This window comes from Salvelinus sp. IW2-2015, linkage group LG8 (genome assembly GCF_002910315.2).
Source record: "Salvelinus sp. IW2-2015 linkage group LG8, ASM291031v2, whole genome shotgun sequence".
In the NCBI taxonomy this organism is placed as follows: Eukaryota; Metazoa; Chordata; class Actinopteri; order Salmoniformes; family Salmonidae; genus Salvelinus; species Salvelinus sp. IW2-2015.
In genome coordinates, this window is record NC_036848.1 from 32,577,113 (window position 1) to 32,594,368 (window position 17,256).

Below are 17,256 nucleotides of genomic sequence, written 5' to 3' on the forward strand. Positions count from 1 at the left end.
TCTCAGCGCTCTACAGACAATTCCTTCAACCTCATGGCTTGGTTTTTGCTCTGACATGCACCGTCAACTCAGGGACCTTATTTAGAAGGGTGTGTGCCTTTCCAAATAATTTCCAATCAATTGAATGTACCACAGGTGAACATCAATCAAGTTGTAGAAACATCTCAAGGATGATCAATGTTAACAGGATGCAGCTGACCATTTTGAGTCTCATAGCAAAGGTGTCTCATAAGCACAGCCAAAACCACGCAGGAATGGCTTCGGGACAAGTCTCTGAATGTCCTTGAGGGGCCCAGCCAGAGCCCGGATTTGAACATCTCTGGAGAGACCTGAAAATAGCTGTGCAGCAACACTCCCCATCCAACCTGACAGAGCGTGAGATGATCTGCAGAGAAGAATGGGAGAAACTCCCCAAATACAGGTGTGCCAAGCTTATAGCTTTGCATTGTCATTATGGTGTATTGTGTTTAGATTTATCAGGGGGGGGGAAACTATTTCATACATTTTAGAATAAGGCTGCAACCTAACAAAATGTGAAGAAACTCAAGGGGTCTTAATATTTTCCAAAGGCACTGTGTATATGGGGAATACAATCATCCCAGCTCTGAAGATTTTGCTGTGAGGAGACAGAATCGTTAGATCATTTGTTTTGATACTGTCCATACGTAACTTGTTTTTGGTTGCAGGTTCAGGAATGGCTTAAGAATTGCAACATTTACCTGGAGCCAACTCTGCAATATAGCACTGCTGGGTGATTTAAAAAGTCATGGTCAAATCGATTAATAATACAATAACTCTTGGCAAAAATGTGTCTTTAATTTACAATATGTTGAATAGAAATGTGCAGAACTTTGTGAAACATCCCAGCTGAAAAATATATGGCAAATAGAACTGGATGGTGTTCTGAGATAGATGGGAGGGGTTGAGTGGAGTTGAAGGACTAAAAACAAACAAAAGATAACTATTGTAAACTGTGTCCATAAAATGTACCATAGTATGTTAAAGCAAGAAGTAGAAGCCTAAGAGTTGTCGCAATTTGTGGATTATATTCGATTAGACAGATTGAAGTTATACGTTAAACATCACAGAATAGTTGAAAGATATATATGTTGAGTAGAATTTGGAAGAGGGTGGCCAGCAGAGATAGGTGGGATGGCCTTAGGATGTGCAATTGGAGACAAGTGGGAGTGGAGTTGCTGTACGGGAGATTGACCTTCATTCTAAGATAAGTCAAAAATAAAGTCAAAATAAAACATAAGAAAAAGTTTGAATGACGCAGAAGTAGTGTTTTTTTCAGCTAATGCCGGTTTGCCTGAGGCTGATGCCGTCCGGTGTTTGTACACAGGCATATACACACACACACTCTCATTCAAATACACACACACGTATGCAATAGTGCCAGACATGCACTCAAACATATACAGTTGGCATTGCTGTTATGATTTTAGTTGTCCTTGATGTCATTTTTTTCTTGCATTGTCATTTGCTGTTTTCTTTTTTCTCTTTAGTTCATTTTCTTGGTTGTTGATGCATTGGGGGGGGGGGGTTCTTGGGGGTGGGGAATGGAATTCATTGCATTTATTTTTTTCTTGGGGAGGGGTCTCGAATGGTTGAGGGACAGCTATTGGGGAACTGTGGGGGGTCTTGGAGAGTTCGGGTCCCTGTTTTTTTTGCCTTGTGGGAGTTCTGTCGAGGTGCCCTTGAGCAGAGCGTTGACCCTGGATGCTTCTGTGTGTCGCTCTGAATGGGAGTCTGTTGGATGACTGGTGTGGTGTAGTTGTTGAGCGGCTTCACTGCAAGTATATTGTGTGTTTCGGATATTCAATCAAATAAAAAGTTGTCCATTAGTTTACTCCAATTAGGGGAGGTATGGTAGGGATAGGGGAAAATAAAGGAAAATACATATTTTATACATTTAAAAAAAAAAAATACAATAAAAGAAAAAGGGGGATTGGAAATGATGCAGACAATTATATTGATGGAAGCCACAATCCATCTTCAAAATTAAAGCTGATCCACCCCCTAACAATAAGAATGCATGGCTTGAAGTAGGGTTGTAGAGAGAAGATAATATCAAAACAGAAGGTAGATAATTCAACTTAAATAGCATATCTGTGATATGGTCATGTAAAAGGTAGATTTCAGGGTATTTGAAATGCTGCTGGTAAATAACTGGATGATACAGAGTCTGGAGTCACATTATGCAGTAGTTACTTCGGGACGCAACAGAAGGAAATTACAGAACACTAGAAAAACCAATATTTCCAAATGTTTCTTTCAATGTTAATCACAAGGCGTGAAAAACAGTTTAACAAATAACATGTAAACAGCATCGAAACAGCACCATGAAATTAACAAAGTGTTGAAAAATCAATAAATAAAAAAAGTCTAATTAAAGCAGTAAGTCTCAATCAATAAGACATTTACAGAAGCTCAACGTTCTCATTTTCATTCAGTTTGATCAGGCATGGGAGCTGGAAAAGATCCCAGAGAGATAGAGACGAGAGAAAGATACTCAGTGCATGCCAAAACGGTAGGAACACCTTCCTAATATTGAGTTGCACAAGCGTTGCATGGTCAGGGGCAGACTATTCAAGCGTGTCGTTCAGTTGAAACTTGACACAGACAACAATACAAAAAGAATTCTACAGGGATGCTGGCACACGTCGACTCCAATGCTTCCCACAGTTGTGTCATGTTGGCTGGACGTCCTTTTGGGTGGCGGGCCATTCTTGATACACACGGGAAACTGTTTCGCGGGTAAAAACCCAGCAGCGTTGCAGTTGACACCTACTACCACAGCCCGTTCAAAAGCACTTCAATATTTTGTCTTGCCATATTCACCCTCTGAATGGCACACATACACAATACATGCCTGAACGCTTAAAAATCGATCGTCTCCTCCCCTTCATCTACCCTGATTGACGTGGGTTTATCAAGTGACATCAATAAGGAATCATAGCTTTCACCTGGTCAGTCTACATACAGTATGTCATGGAACGAGCCGTTCTCAATGTTTTGTATACTCTCAGTGTAGAGAGAGACAGAGAAAATGACAACAGCGAGAAAGAGAGAGAGAGGATAAGAGAGCCACAATGAGAGACATTACTCCACGCAAGGTGAAGTCTAATTTCACAGATCTACCCACAGAGTAAGAACCACACTACCCACACAGGACAGGTCCGATAATGACAGCCCTCTTCCCACTCTACCTCTGGGGCAGTAGCAGTTAGCTGGAGTGGCTCAGGCCCTGGAAGACACAGAGGCATGGAAACAAGTACAGCTCTCTCCCACACTAGGTCCAAAGTAACATGAGAAGCTGCTCCTGCAGTTGTCAAGTCTTCACCCAGACCCAGTTGGTCCCTATGGAGCCCATAGTTACTTCATGATCCCCACAGTGAGTTGATGGCAGAGGAGAGCCTTATAGACTAATAGGAGCTGACATGTCACTAAGTAGCTGGATCTATAAGTGGCCAACAAGCTCTCACAGTCTCACGTCAGAATTAGATGTTCATCCATGTTTCTCAAACGTCAAATTTCAAAGTGATTAAGATTAAGTTTAGGCATCAACTCCGAATGGTTAAGGGAAAGGTTAAGGTTTGGGATAGGCTTAAAACAAACGGTTGCCCCTAGTGACCGGTTTCCTAGTCATCTCCAGACCTCCTCAGACATAGATGGACGTCGAATACGGACTTGTATAATGGGTGACCTGGCTGAAGGGGCTGTGGGTTTGGAAGAGGCTGGTAAAATCCTGGGGTTTGACAACACTTACTGTGCATGGGTCACAGTGGTAGCGACTAGCTAGAAGAGTGACATGAAAATGGGGTGAGAAAGGTTGGAAGTCTGAGCCGTTGAAGTGCATTGCGATGAAATAGAGTTTGCACTTACGGCATCAACACGTGAACAATAATAAGCACATACCATCTGCTGGGTCAGCTGAGAAATGGTCCGGTCTTTACTCCTCAGCTCCTCTCTCAGCTCCTGCACCTCCTTCAACAGCTCTTCCACCTAGAACACAAACCAAGACAGTTCAGTACAGCCGGTACGGATTTATTTGACCCCTAACGGCCTTAAACACACATTTCTATTCCTGACTCATCTCCACCCGTCCACCGCAGGGCTGCCAAGATCTGAGCCAGAATCCAATTTGTGAATTCATCCAGAGGATGGCACGGAATAAGGGGGAGGTCGATCAGCCGATCACGGGCCAGAGTCACAAACCATGAACCCGGCTGTGATGTCTCCCTGCAGGAGGGAGAGATGGAGGGAGCCAGTGAATGCGAGAGCGAGAGCGCATGTTTGGAAAGCTAGAAGACGACAGAGAGAGGCACATGCCCTCGAATGAGAATCCAAAACACCTGTCGGGATGGGAGAGAGAGATGATAAGCTCGGTCCGTGGGCAAAGGCAGCACATCAGAGGCTCAGCGCCACGGAGGTACCCTGCATCTTTAATGGGCCTCAGCCAAACACAGAGCGGGAACCCTAGGACCAGGCAGACACGCTGCATTCTGATGCGCTCCCAGCCCAGCAGGGCTCCTTCTGGCCCGGCCGCTACCCACACCCTTCCCCGGTCCCTAAACGCCATGCACTCCGGCCCAGACAATCACACACAGTCCCTGCGTGACCAAAAAATGTGTGTATAAATGGCTATACAATTTAATGCAGAAATGCATTGCAAATGCCTGCTGGCGCCAATGCCCCCTTCTCTGTCACTGTGTGACAGTGGACGCTAGAGAAAATGGACAGCACTCAGGGTGAGCCCGTTTTGGAGCCTTCACCATCCATGTCAATGCTATCGTTCAGCAGGGCTCTGCTCGCTTCCAGGGATAGGGATGAGAGGTGTGGGTTTGGGCTCCGCCAGGTTGTTAGGGTCCTTAATGTCTTTGTGGTTCAGGGTGGTTAATCCCCCCCCCCCTCCCCCTCCACTGCCCCAGACAGACATGCTGGGAGGGCAAGGCTAAGCTGGAAGAGCCAGAGAACATTGGTCCAGCTGTACACAGGTTTGCAGTGTTTACAGGTTAGGTCAGGAGGAGGTTGAGACATGGCCATTGTGATGTCAAGAGGAGAAGGAACAGAACAGACTACCCTTTGCTTGACTCCTTCAAGAGAGATTCAAGCTAAAAAAATAAGCAATGTGCCCCCAAACACGCAGGCAATTGCAAACACGCACAATAAAACACACACAATAACAGGAAATTGGATTCCAGGTTCAAAAACGTAATATGCCTGGCAAACAAGCATACACACACACAAACAGACCTAGAGCTGACACGGCAACAAAGATAACCTGAGAATGGAGAATGTACAGCGGACAAAAACAGGGTATGCACACAAACAACAAGAAGGAAAACAGACCAAAGCGCTCAGGCCATGTGAACACAAACAGAAGATGGGCACTGGAAACACGAGGACAAACAGGGCCTTGGACAAACATCTATAACATGGGCATAATCCACTGTCTACACGGGGTTTGTTTGACAGTACACTTCCTACTACTGTGTGTGTGTGTGTGTGTGGTGTTAAACAGTGAGTCTTACCTGTCGAGCTTGAATTGGGTCCCGTCTGGATTCTGGACTCAAGGTATCCAGAATCAGAGTGTCGTCCATATCACTACCATCCTCCATCTATACAAGGACACCAAAACATACACGGCTCATATTAGGCTTGTGAATTGCTGGCTAACTCAGATTTCAGAGAGAGAGAGAGAGAGAGCGTGTCTGTTAAAAATGACTAAAATGTCAAATGTAATATTCATGTTGGACAACTACCATATACTTTTGAGCTCTCTTTTCTTCGGTATAAAGAGCCAGTGTTTGGCTGTGGCAGGGCTTATAACAGAAGGCTAAAAGCTGGCTCGCCAACAACAGGAACTGTAACCCAACATTATGATAGCTGCGTATGTATCTTCGTGACTCTTACACACTGAACTGAATTAACTCTCCAAATCTCCTACCGCCTTCAATCCACCCCCTGGTCGGGCCAAACGATGCCAGGAGTGGTTTTAGCGCGTCAAGCTAACAAAAGCACTCAGAGTGCTCACACACTGCTCAGTGAGCCAGCGAGGGCCGGCAGTTTGAAGGCATCAAGTGCAATTTAACACAGTGACAGGGGCCAATTTTAGAGAACACCCTCAGTTTGATAGAGCCTTGGAGATGAAAAGAGTGATGTCAGTTGATCACTGAGATTTCCGTATGTTCCTACCACGACAATGGCCTTTTTCGATAACCCTCTTTTTTAATAGCGGCTCGAGCAAAAAGAAAATATTCCTGCCTCACAAATCGACAGTTAATAGCAGTTCACAGGACTTCATTTAATTTTTTTTTATCCCTTATATTTCTATGAAGAAACCAATGATGAGCCAGCCGTAAGCTCTTTTACATGACTTACAAAATCGGCCTATTGCCTACACTAAACCGTTCCTCGCTTTCAATTGTTCTTTTAAGACGTCTTGATGTCTAGGGACGCGAGTTTATCGTTCCTCTTAGCATTAACATAGAGATTGTGCCATTTCCATGGCAACGTTTCAACCAACAGAGAGGTCAAGAAAAAAAAATTGTGCATGAGTAATGACATGGCCTACAGCCGCTACATTCAAAGTGCTCTTTATGTCAAATCAGGCTTTCAATAACGCTATTCTGACACAAATTGTCACGCGATCCACATTTCAACAACCCACTAGAGCTACTAAACGTGTGACGGAGCTGTGGAGAAGAGGATGAATTCGCATCATGAGGGGGATCAGTGTCAAAAAAGTCTACATGGGGTTGTGTCATCCCAGCGCATAGACGGGAGGGAGTCTCTAAGCTGCTTTTCAGTTGGACTTCACTGCCCAGCGTCCACGAACGGAGCTCAGCTCTGAGGGTTTTTGGATCAGAGTTCTGATGAACATTAGATTTGCAATCGTGACATGGAACCCTTAGACAAGGGGTTTATTCGTTACAGACATGTAGATACAGACACCACCCATATCATGCTATTTCTATAATTGGGAGACATATGTCGAGAAGGGAGAAATGTTAGAAGAATACAATAAGAAGAATAAAATCTACAGACAAGGGCCTGTAGAAATAAAGGATCAATGAAATCCACATCAATATTTGTCCAGTCAGTGTGTCCAGTCCAGCTCCCATCAGAGTCAGGCCGTTTCAAATGGCACCCTTTTCCCTATATATAGTGCCCTACTTTTGACCAGGGGTCATAGGGCCCAGGTCAAAAGTAGTGCACTACGTAGGGAATAGGGTGCCATTTGGAATGTACTCAGTGTCTCCTCTTCTGGCTCCCCGTTGCTCGTCACAGGCGGTTTTAACGGTAGGCCAGAAAACAAGCCGCGCGTCAACCAATAACAGCCGCGCGCAAATCAGACGCCTCCGATTGCCACCACATGTATCTCCCATCCCTCGCAGACAGAGACCCATTAGCCTTTAGCGGCATCCGAAATCTCACCACAGCCTTGGATATCATGGCTGGAGCGTTGGGGAAATCGGCTGCTTTCATCATTGATTCTGTCAGATTGTCACACCGATATAATAATTATCTGTGGGACATGGATGGGGCCGTGTAAATCTATGATGCGAGTGTTGACAATAGCCCTACGGGACTGCAGTGGGACAAGAACAACAATCACTGTTTTGATGCAAACATATATCAATGATAGGAGAGCAGTAGCCCTGCTATCAGGCTGTGATCCTTGGAATAGTCTCAAATGGCACCCTATTCCCTATATAGTGCACTACTTTTGACCAGTCGTTACTGTAGTGAGCCTACTGTTATACACAGCGTAGGGACAAGATCCCCAAATGTCACGGAAGATGTTGGTGGCCAGTCACTCTCATTCTAAACTCACTGGCTGAGATACTATGTCCCAACTTAACACCGCAGATATGTACAAAACAGTGTCTGCACCCTAAATGGAACCCTATTTTCAACAGTGCCTTCAGAAAGTATTCACACCCCTCGACAAAAAAATTGATTAAATTGAGATTGTGGGGTATTGCGTGTAGGCCAGTGACACAATGTCAAAGTCATTGGTTTAGTACATTTTTACAAATTAATAAAAAATGAAAAGCTGAAATGTCTTGAGTCAGTAACCCTTTGTTATGGCAAACCTAAATACGTTTAGGAGCAAAAATGTGCTTAACAAGTCACATACGTTGCATGGACTCTATGTGCAATAATAGTGTTAAACGTGATTTTTTGAACGACTACCTCGTTTCTGTACCTCACACATACAGATAATTTTAAGGTCCCTCAGTCGAGCAGTGAATTTCAAACAGAGTCAACCACAAAGACGAGGGACGTTTTCCAATTCCTCGCAAAGAAGGGCACCTAAAACCTGTTAGAGTTAAAATGGCTGTCAAAGGAGAAAACCGAGGATGGATCAACAACATTGTAGTTACTCCACAATACTAACCTAATTGACAGAGTGAAAAGGAAGGAAGCCTGTACAGAATAAAATATTTCTAAACATGCATCCTGTTTAAAACTGCAAAAAAATGTGGCAAAGAAATTGACTTCATGCCCTAAACACAGTGTTATGTTTGGGGAAAATCCAACACATCAATGAGTTCAACTCTTTATATTTTCAAGCATGGTGGTGGCTGCATCATGTTATGGGTATGTTTGTTATTGGCAATGATTTTTGGGGGGACAAAAAAAACAACAGAATAGAGCTACGCACAGGCAAAATTTTACCTGGTTCAGTCTGCTTTCCAACAGACACTGGGAGACAAATTCACCTTTCAGCAGGACAATAACCTAGAATACAAGGCCAAATATACATTGGAGTTTCTTACCAAGAGGATGTTGAATGTTCCTGAGTGGCCTAGACACAGTTTTAAATTAAAGCGGTTTGAAAATCTATGGCAAGACTTGAAAAAGGCTGTCTCGCAATGATCAACAACAAACTCCACAGCGCTTTCAGAATTTAAAAAAATAATAAATGTGCAAATATTGTACAATCCAGGTGTGGAACACTTACCCAAAAGGTGATTCTAACATGTATTGACTCAGGGGTGTGCATACTTATGTAAATGAGATATTTCTGTATTTAATTTCCCCAAAAAATAAGCAACCATTTCTAAAAACTTGTTTTCACTTTGTCATTTAGGTATATTCTGTGTAGATGGGTGAGAGAAAAAAAATCTATTTCAACCATTTTGAATTCAGGCTGTGACAAAATGTGGAATAAGTCAAGGATTATGAATACTTTCTGAAGACACTTTATATAGTGCACTGCTGGTCAAAGGTAGTGCACTACATATGGAATAGGGTTCCATTTGGGACGCATACAGTATTTGCCCCCCTGCTTTCTCTGGGTACTACGGGGGAGCGGGAGATTGATGACCAATCAATAGGAACACGGTTGATAATACACAGATGATAATAGTTACAGCCTGGAACTGTCTCATCAAAATACAGTGGGGTCTGAAATTGACACCCTTTTAGAATCTATGCCAAGAAGCATTGAAGCAGTTCTGGCTCGTGGTGCCCCAACGCCCTATTAATACACTTGGTATATTGTATGCTCAACATTTATTTTAAAGTATATTATTTTATACTAATAGGATTACTCTTAAGACATAGATTTTGTTTAACAATATATACAGTACCAGTCAAAACTATTTTTTCTTCTTTAAAAAAAAAACTATTTTCTACATTGTAGAATAATAGTGAAGACATCAAAACTATGAAATAACACATATGGAATCATGTAGTAACCAAAAAAAAGTGTTAAATTAAATATATTTTATATTTCAAATTCTTCAAAGTAGCTACCCTTTGCCTTGATGACAGCTTTGCACACTATTGGCATTCTCTCAACTAGCTTCATTCAACCAACCAGCATTTCAATTAACAGGTGTGCGGGGGGGACAAAATGGCGCCGTAGAGAGAACACTGTTTCAGCGAGCTCCCGTGGCATTCGTAAATTTATATTTTTTCATTAATATCCTAGCTTGAAAAAGTGGTAGAATTGGCTAAATAAGTTATCCTACAATGAGTCTTGATGGCTATTTCTCAAAAATCTCCGACAACATGCCCAACAGAACTACTAAGAACTCGACCAAAACCACCATCCCTCTAGATGTGCAGGAGGAGCTAGCTTACGTTAGCGAAGCTAACACCATTGCGGATTCAAAGCTAACACCAGTGATTCAAAAGATGACGGATAACATTACTAAAGTGATCGATGTTAAGATAAGAACGGTCTTGGAAGAAATAGCAGGCCATTCAGCTGAACTACAGAGGGTTGTCAAACGTGTTGATGAGGCGGAAGGAAGAATTGCTACAGTGGAAGCTTCAACTACATCTATGGACACTAAGATAAAAGCACTTGAGAAACAKGTGCGCGAAATGGCGGAGCACATTGACGACTTGGATAATCGAGGACGCAGATGCAATATTCGTGTTGTGGGACTCCCGGAAAATTCTGAAGGGACACGTTCAGTAAAACATTTTGAGGAATGGATCCCTGACTACCTACAAATGGACACTAAGGCTGGTCGTGTGAAGCTGGACAGAGCCCATCGCTCTCAAGCACCGATACCCGGTCCCAACCAGYGCCCACGGCCAGTGGTTATAAAGTTCCACAACTTCACCGACAAGCAGCGCGTTATGGATGCGGCTAGAAACATCGGCTCTGACGGTAGTCAACGTAAAGGTCCAAAGGTCTCATTCTTCAATGATTATTCCACAGCGGTTGTACGAAGACGYAAAGGGTTTGATGAGGCGAAGGCTCGACTCAAGAGAATGAAGATGGACTACGCACTGCTGTACCCGGCCACATTGAAGATTATGGTCAACGGATCGCCTAAGAAACTCTGCACACCTGAAGAGGCTGCTGCGTTTATTGACTCTCTTGGGTAAATAACTTTAAGCTGCACCTCCGCAGCATTGGATAACTTTTTTATTTTATTTGAATCTGATCATGAAACAGTGGTGTGAGTTCTCACGTGCTCCGGTTCAGTAATATTCGTATTTTTATTATTTTTCTTGCTAAAGTAACTGCCGCTATAGCTCAGGCTGAGATCTGGGTGAATCTATATAGGTGCCCAGGCTTGGTTTTAGGTGGAAGAGCCTCAATCGCCTATTGATTTTCATTTCCATATATATATAAAGGATGAGGCTATTGAGTGGCAATGCAGACTTAAGAGTCTACATTGGAAAGTTGAAATCCCCTGCATGTTAGCTAGTGGGAAAACCCCCTTTTGGATCTTTACATGTTTAATTTTTGGGTTTAGTATAGTTCGAGTTCAGGGTTCATATCGTTTGTTTATGCTCGGTGAGATTGAAGAGAGTTCAACACATGGAAAAAGGTACCACCCCACTTTTACAGTAGGATTCAGTCTGGATATTGAATGGTCAAAGTGCAATGGCAGGTAACAGACTTCGTATATGTACATGGAACATTAGAGGGAGCCATAACCCCATTAAAAGGAAGAAGGTACTGTCTTTTTTGAAAAAAGAAAATATTGATATTGCCCTGTTGCAAGAAACTCATTTGGATGATAAGGAGCATCTGAAATTACAACAAGGGGGGTTTGGTCAAGTGTTTTTCTCATCATTTACATCCAGAAGTAGAGGTGTAGCAATTCTTGTGAAAAATAACTTACCACTTAAGGTCTTGAATTGTGTGAAAGATAAATTTGGTCGCTTTGTTATAATTAATGGTACTTTACAAGGGCAGAACATCTCCATAATGAATATTTACTTCCCCTTCCTTGGAGATTTTAATTGTTTGTTGAACCCCCTTATTGATAAGTTTCCCAGCGGTATAGCTTCACTCTCCCCTCGAGCTAAGTCACTTAAAGCTATTTGTGATGATCTGGGGTATGCTGATGTTTGGAGAACTTTTCACCCCTCCAACAGAGAGTTCACTTTTTTCTCTGCACCTCATGGATGTCAGACTAGAATAGATTACTTTTTTATGCCCAGGACTTCTTTGCAGTCTGTTTTATCTGCTAGGATAGGAAGCATAGTCATATCTGATCATGCGGAGGTGATCCTGGACATAAAACTCAACGGGGCATTCAATCTGTCAAGACATTGGAGGTTGAATACAACCATCCTTAAAGACCATACRTTCACATCATATTTTATTACAGAGTTTAAAGCATTTTTCTCTATTAACTCTCAATCAACAGATCACCCCTCGTTCCTTTGGGAAACCTGTAAAGCGTACGCCAGGGGTCTGATTATGTCATAAACAGCCACTGAGGCGGAAAAAGCGTGAAAAGCAAAAAACGTTAGAGGGTGAATTAGGAACTAAAGAGAAGGACTATATTAAAACTCCCACTCCTACCCTATTAAAAGGAAATATCAGTTCTTAGATCAATGTTGGACTCTCTCCTAACACAGGACGCTGAAAAGAAAATGAGATTTGTCAGGCAAAAGCTATATGAACATGGAGATAAGCCAGGAAAGTACTTGGCGTACCTAGCTAAAAAGAGAGCGGACTCAGTCAATTGCTACTATTACTGATTCTGATGGCAATCATTTATATGAAAATTTTAAAAATTGATAAAGGACTAATTTAAGACATTTTATGCAAATCTTTATGCCTCAGAACTGCCAAATATTGCACCCAAATTAATGGAGAACTTCTTTTCTAGGATTGTTCTTCGGAGATAGTAGGGAGCTCAGAGGTCTCTCCTTAATGCCCCTATTACCGAGGAAGAGATAATGTTCGCAATTAAGAATCTGCAAAATGGTAAGGCCCCAGGACCAGACGGGTTTTGTAGTGAGTTCTATAAAGAGTTCCATGGCCTGATCCTTGAGCCATTGMGTGATATGTTTAACCACTCATTTTCAAATGACCAGCTCCCTCAAACGYTGAGRGAAGCCAACATATCACTTATTCTCAAAAAGGGAAAATGTCCAGAGTCTTGTTCCTCGTACAGACCAATTTCCCTTCTGAATGTGGATAGAAAATTRCTTTCTAAAATTCKAGCCACAAGATTAGAGGACTCACTGCCACTAATTGTGAAAGGAGACCAAACKGGCTTCRTTAAGGGCCGTAAGTCATGCAACAATGTCAGGCGGCTTCTTAATGTAATTCAAGCCTACCAACAAAGTGCTAGGGATGGTCTTGTGCTCTCCCTAGATGCTGAGAAAGCATTTGATCGKGTGGAGTGGTCTTACCTAYTCTTTGCTCTAAATAAATTTGGTCTAGGGGACAACTTTATAAAATGGGTGAAAGTTTTATATGATGATCCTCAGGCTGCTGTCCTTACTAATGGGCTAMGGTCAAATAGCTTCTCTATATACAGAGGTACCAGASAGGGCTGTCYTTTGTCCCCTCTCCTATTTGCACTCGTTATGGAACCACTGGCCGAGGCCATCAGGGTAACGCCTGCTATACAGGGGCTGCTCATTGGTGATGTTCACCATRAAATAAGCTTGTATGCTGATGATGTCCTGATATTCATCTCTAGTCCCGAGACTTCAACTACATCTCTTATCAATATTATTGAATTATTCAGCGAATTCTCAGGCTACAAGATTAACTTAACTAAATCAGAGGCTATGCCACTTGGTAACCTTCACTCTGTACCTAATACTTCTCCCCCCTTCCCTTTTAAATGGTCTCCCTCAGGTTTTACGTATCTGGGTATATTTGTAACTCCTAAAATCCAGCAAATGTACAAAGCCAATTTTGTTCCCTTGTTTGATACAATAAGACAGGATCTGGAGCGCTGGAAATCTCTCCCGATTTCTTGGTTGGGTAGAATATCCCTCTTGAAAATGAACATTTTACCTAGACTACTTTACCCAATCCAAATGATCCCAGTATTACTCTCCAATAAGGTAATAAAGGATGTAAATGGATGGCTAAGTTCCTGTATATGGAGTAAACGCAAGCCAAGACTTAAGATGGCAATATTGCAGCTGCCAAGTTCTATGGGGGGCTTGGATCTGCCCAATATCAGGTTCTATCAGTGGTGTGCCCACCTATGTTATATTTCTRAYTGGATMACAAAYGATGACTCCTCTATTTGGTTAGACAWTGAGACTTCTCTTTCAAAATAMCCCTTACAGGATCTTTTATTTTTCAGAAGTTTCAAGTCTGTAGAAGATCACTGCAATAATCCTATTACACTTAACACACTCAAAGTATGGAGGTCAGTTCAGCGCTTCCTGGGAAGGTCCAAACTAACCTCTGCTCTTACCCCAATTCTTAACAACCCAGATTTTGGTCCAGGATTGCTGGATGCTGGCTTTAACTTTTGGCTTAATAAGGGCATACATAAATACATACATAAAGGACTTATTTGCTGATAAGATTTTATTGTCATTTGAGCAGATGGTCGAGAAATATCGACTCCCAAAGCAGGACTTTTTCCGCTTCCTACAAGTAAGACCTTATATTATGAAGAGCACCACCTTAATTGGTAACCCTGATATGTCTGTCATTGAAAGAATGCTTTTTTTTCCCACAAAGGAAAATGTCTGTAAGTCTGTTTTATGATGCTTTAAGGTCCTTKTCTGCTGTCGAMACACAGAGGGTGAAACAAGTGTGGGAGAAAGAATTGTCTGTTACTATTGACGAAGAGATGTGGGAGGACATTTGGAGATATGCAAAAACAATATCTATATGTAATCGTACTAGAGCAATTCAATTAAGAATAATACACAGATTGCATATATCCCCAAATCGCAGACATGCTTTTAGCCCCTCTTCCTCTTCTCCTCAGTGTCTTAAATGCAAAACTGATACAGGCACCCTAACACATTGTTTATGGTCATGTACCAAAATACAAAGATACTGGTCTGGTGTTCTGCAAGAAATTGAAAAGATCCTAGGGGTTGATCTAGAATTGGACCCAGTTTCTTTACTGTTGGGTCTCACTAGTAGGCATGTTACTTCTGTGGGTAAGAGGAGGCTTTACAACATCCTTACCTTTGCAGCGAGGAAAAACATCCTTTTACAGTGGATTAGTGATAAGGTTCTTTCTATTAAAAGATTGGCATAAGACACTATTTGAATGGGTGCCTCTGGAATATTTGACATGTACATTGCATTCTAAAACAGATCAGTTCTACAAAGTTTGGGAACATTATCTAAATTACCAAGAACCTGAGGTATCAGCTATTATGCTGCAAGGATTCTCTTAGAAATGGTGGTGATCTATGTATTTCAGAATTACACTGTACATTCCATGTGTCGAACCTAACTTCTTAGTTTAAACTGAGCTTTTTTGTTTAATTTCTGTTTGTAAGTTTGTTTAAAATGTATGTATTGAGAGACGCAATGATGAGGATGGGGTGAGAGAAGAGGGGAGAGGAAAATGGTGTGCGTGTATGTGTGTGTATGTATGTGTATGTATATGTATATATATATATGCGCAGGTATGTGTAAGTGAGTGCTGTTTTTTTTGCTTTGTCTCTGTTGTTGTATCTCTTAATATGGGTGAAAATTGTGAAATTCCAATAAAAAAAGACTGTTAAAAAAAATATATATATATATTAACAGGTGTGCCTTGTGGAATTTATTTCCTTTTTAATGCGTTTGAGCCAATCAGTTGTGTTGGTATACAGCAGATATTTGGTAAAAGACCAAGTCCATATTATGGCAAGAAACGACAGTACGTCAATACTTCAAGACATGAAGGTCAGTGAATCCGGAAAATTTCAAGAACTTTGAAAGGTTCTTCAAGTGCAGTCACAAAAACCATCAAGTGCTATGATGAAACTGGCTCTCATGAGGACCGCCAGAGGATAAATTAATTAGAGTTAGAAGCCTCAGAAATTGCAGCCCAAAGAAACGCTTCAGAGTACGAGTAACTGACATCTCAACATCAACTGTTCAGAGGAGACTGCATGAAATCAGGCCTTCATGGTTGAATTGCTACAAAGAAACCACTACTAAAGGACACCAATAAGATGAAGACTTGCTTGGGCAAAGAAACATGAGCAATGGACATTAGACAGGTGGTGTCTTTGAGTGTCTTTGAGACGCAGAGTAGGTGAATGGATGATCTGCATGGAGGTGGTGGTGTGATGGTGCTTTGCTGGTGACACTGTCAGTGATTGATGTAGAATTACATTTTACATTTGACATTTTAGTCATTTAGCAGACGCTCTTATCCAGAGCGACTTACAGTAGAGTGCATACATTTTATAACATTTATTTTTATTTTATTTTACATACTGAGACAAGGATATCCCTACCGGCCAAGAGCAGACGCTCTTATCCAGAGCGACTTACAGTAGAGTATACATTTTATTACTTTTTATTTTTTTATTTTTTTATTTTTTTTACATACTGAGACAAGGATATCTCTACCGGCCAAACCCTCCCTACCGGCCAAACCCTCCCTAACCCGGACGACGCTATGCCAATTGTGCGTCGCCCCACAGATCTCCCGGTTGCGGCCGGCTGCGACAGAGCCTGGGCGCGAACCCAGCCCAGCCTGGGCGCGAACCCAGAGACTCTGGTGGCACTGCGATGCAGTGCCCTAGACCACTGCGCCACCCGGCGCCACCCCCATTTTCCTTTCCTCTGTGCCTTGAATTCAGGGCACACTTAACCAGCATGGTTACCACAGCATTCTGCAGCGATACGCCATCTCATCTGGTTTGCACTAACTGGGACTATCATTTGTTTTTCAACAGGACAATGACCCAACTTACACCAGGCTGTGTTTGACCAAGAAGGAGTGCTGCATCAGATGACCTGGCCTCCACAATCACCCGATTGCAGCCAACAAGTGCTCAACATATGTGGGAACTCCTTCAAGACTGTTGGAAAAGCATTCCAGGTGAACCTGGTTGAGAGAATGCCAAGCGTGTGTAAAGCTGTCATCAAGGCAAGGGGTGGCTACTTTGAAGAATCTCAAATATGAAAAACTTCTTTGGTTACATGTTATTTCATAGTTTTGATGTCTTCACTTTTATTCTACAATGTAGAAAAAAGTCAAAATAAAGAGAAAACCCTTGAATGAATAGGTGTGTCTAAACTTTTGACTGGTACTGTATATATGTTAAATATATGTTTAGAAAGAAATAGCGCCCTTTGTGTGCACTGTTAGTAATACTGTATGTATGCATGCATGCATGTATGCATGCATGCATGTATCTCTCAAAAAGGTAGGGGTCAAAATTATTGACAGCCCTGTTTCCAATACCTTTCAATGCCTCACCTTGCGAGGATAACGGCACTGAGCCCTATTCTAAACGTTTTACAGTAGGTATGGGGTTCTTTTCTGCTCTGCACACCATTGGTGTGCGTGGCCAAAGAGCTCTATTTTCATGTAAACT

At 42.1% G+C, this 17,256-nt stretch overlaps 1 protein-coding gene across 3 annotated transcripts in view; it reads right to left on the reverse strand.

The window, feature by feature from the left end:
* Positions 1–17,256, reverse strand: part of LOC111967744 (serine-rich coiled-coil domain-containing protein 2) — a 94,818-nt gene that overhangs the window by 27,795 nt on the left and 49,767 nt on the right. For all 3 annotated transcript variants that reach the window (XM_070444881.1, XM_023993067.3, XM_023993066.2), the window contains exons 7-8: positions 5,538–5,624; positions 3,922–4,008 (exon numbers count right to left, since the gene is read on the reverse strand). In XM_070444881.1, coding sequence (XP_070300982.1) covers positions 3,922–4,008; positions 5,538–5,624 — 174 coding nt within the window. The remainder of the gene's footprint in view (positions 1–3,921; positions 4,009–5,537; positions 5,625–17,256) is intronic.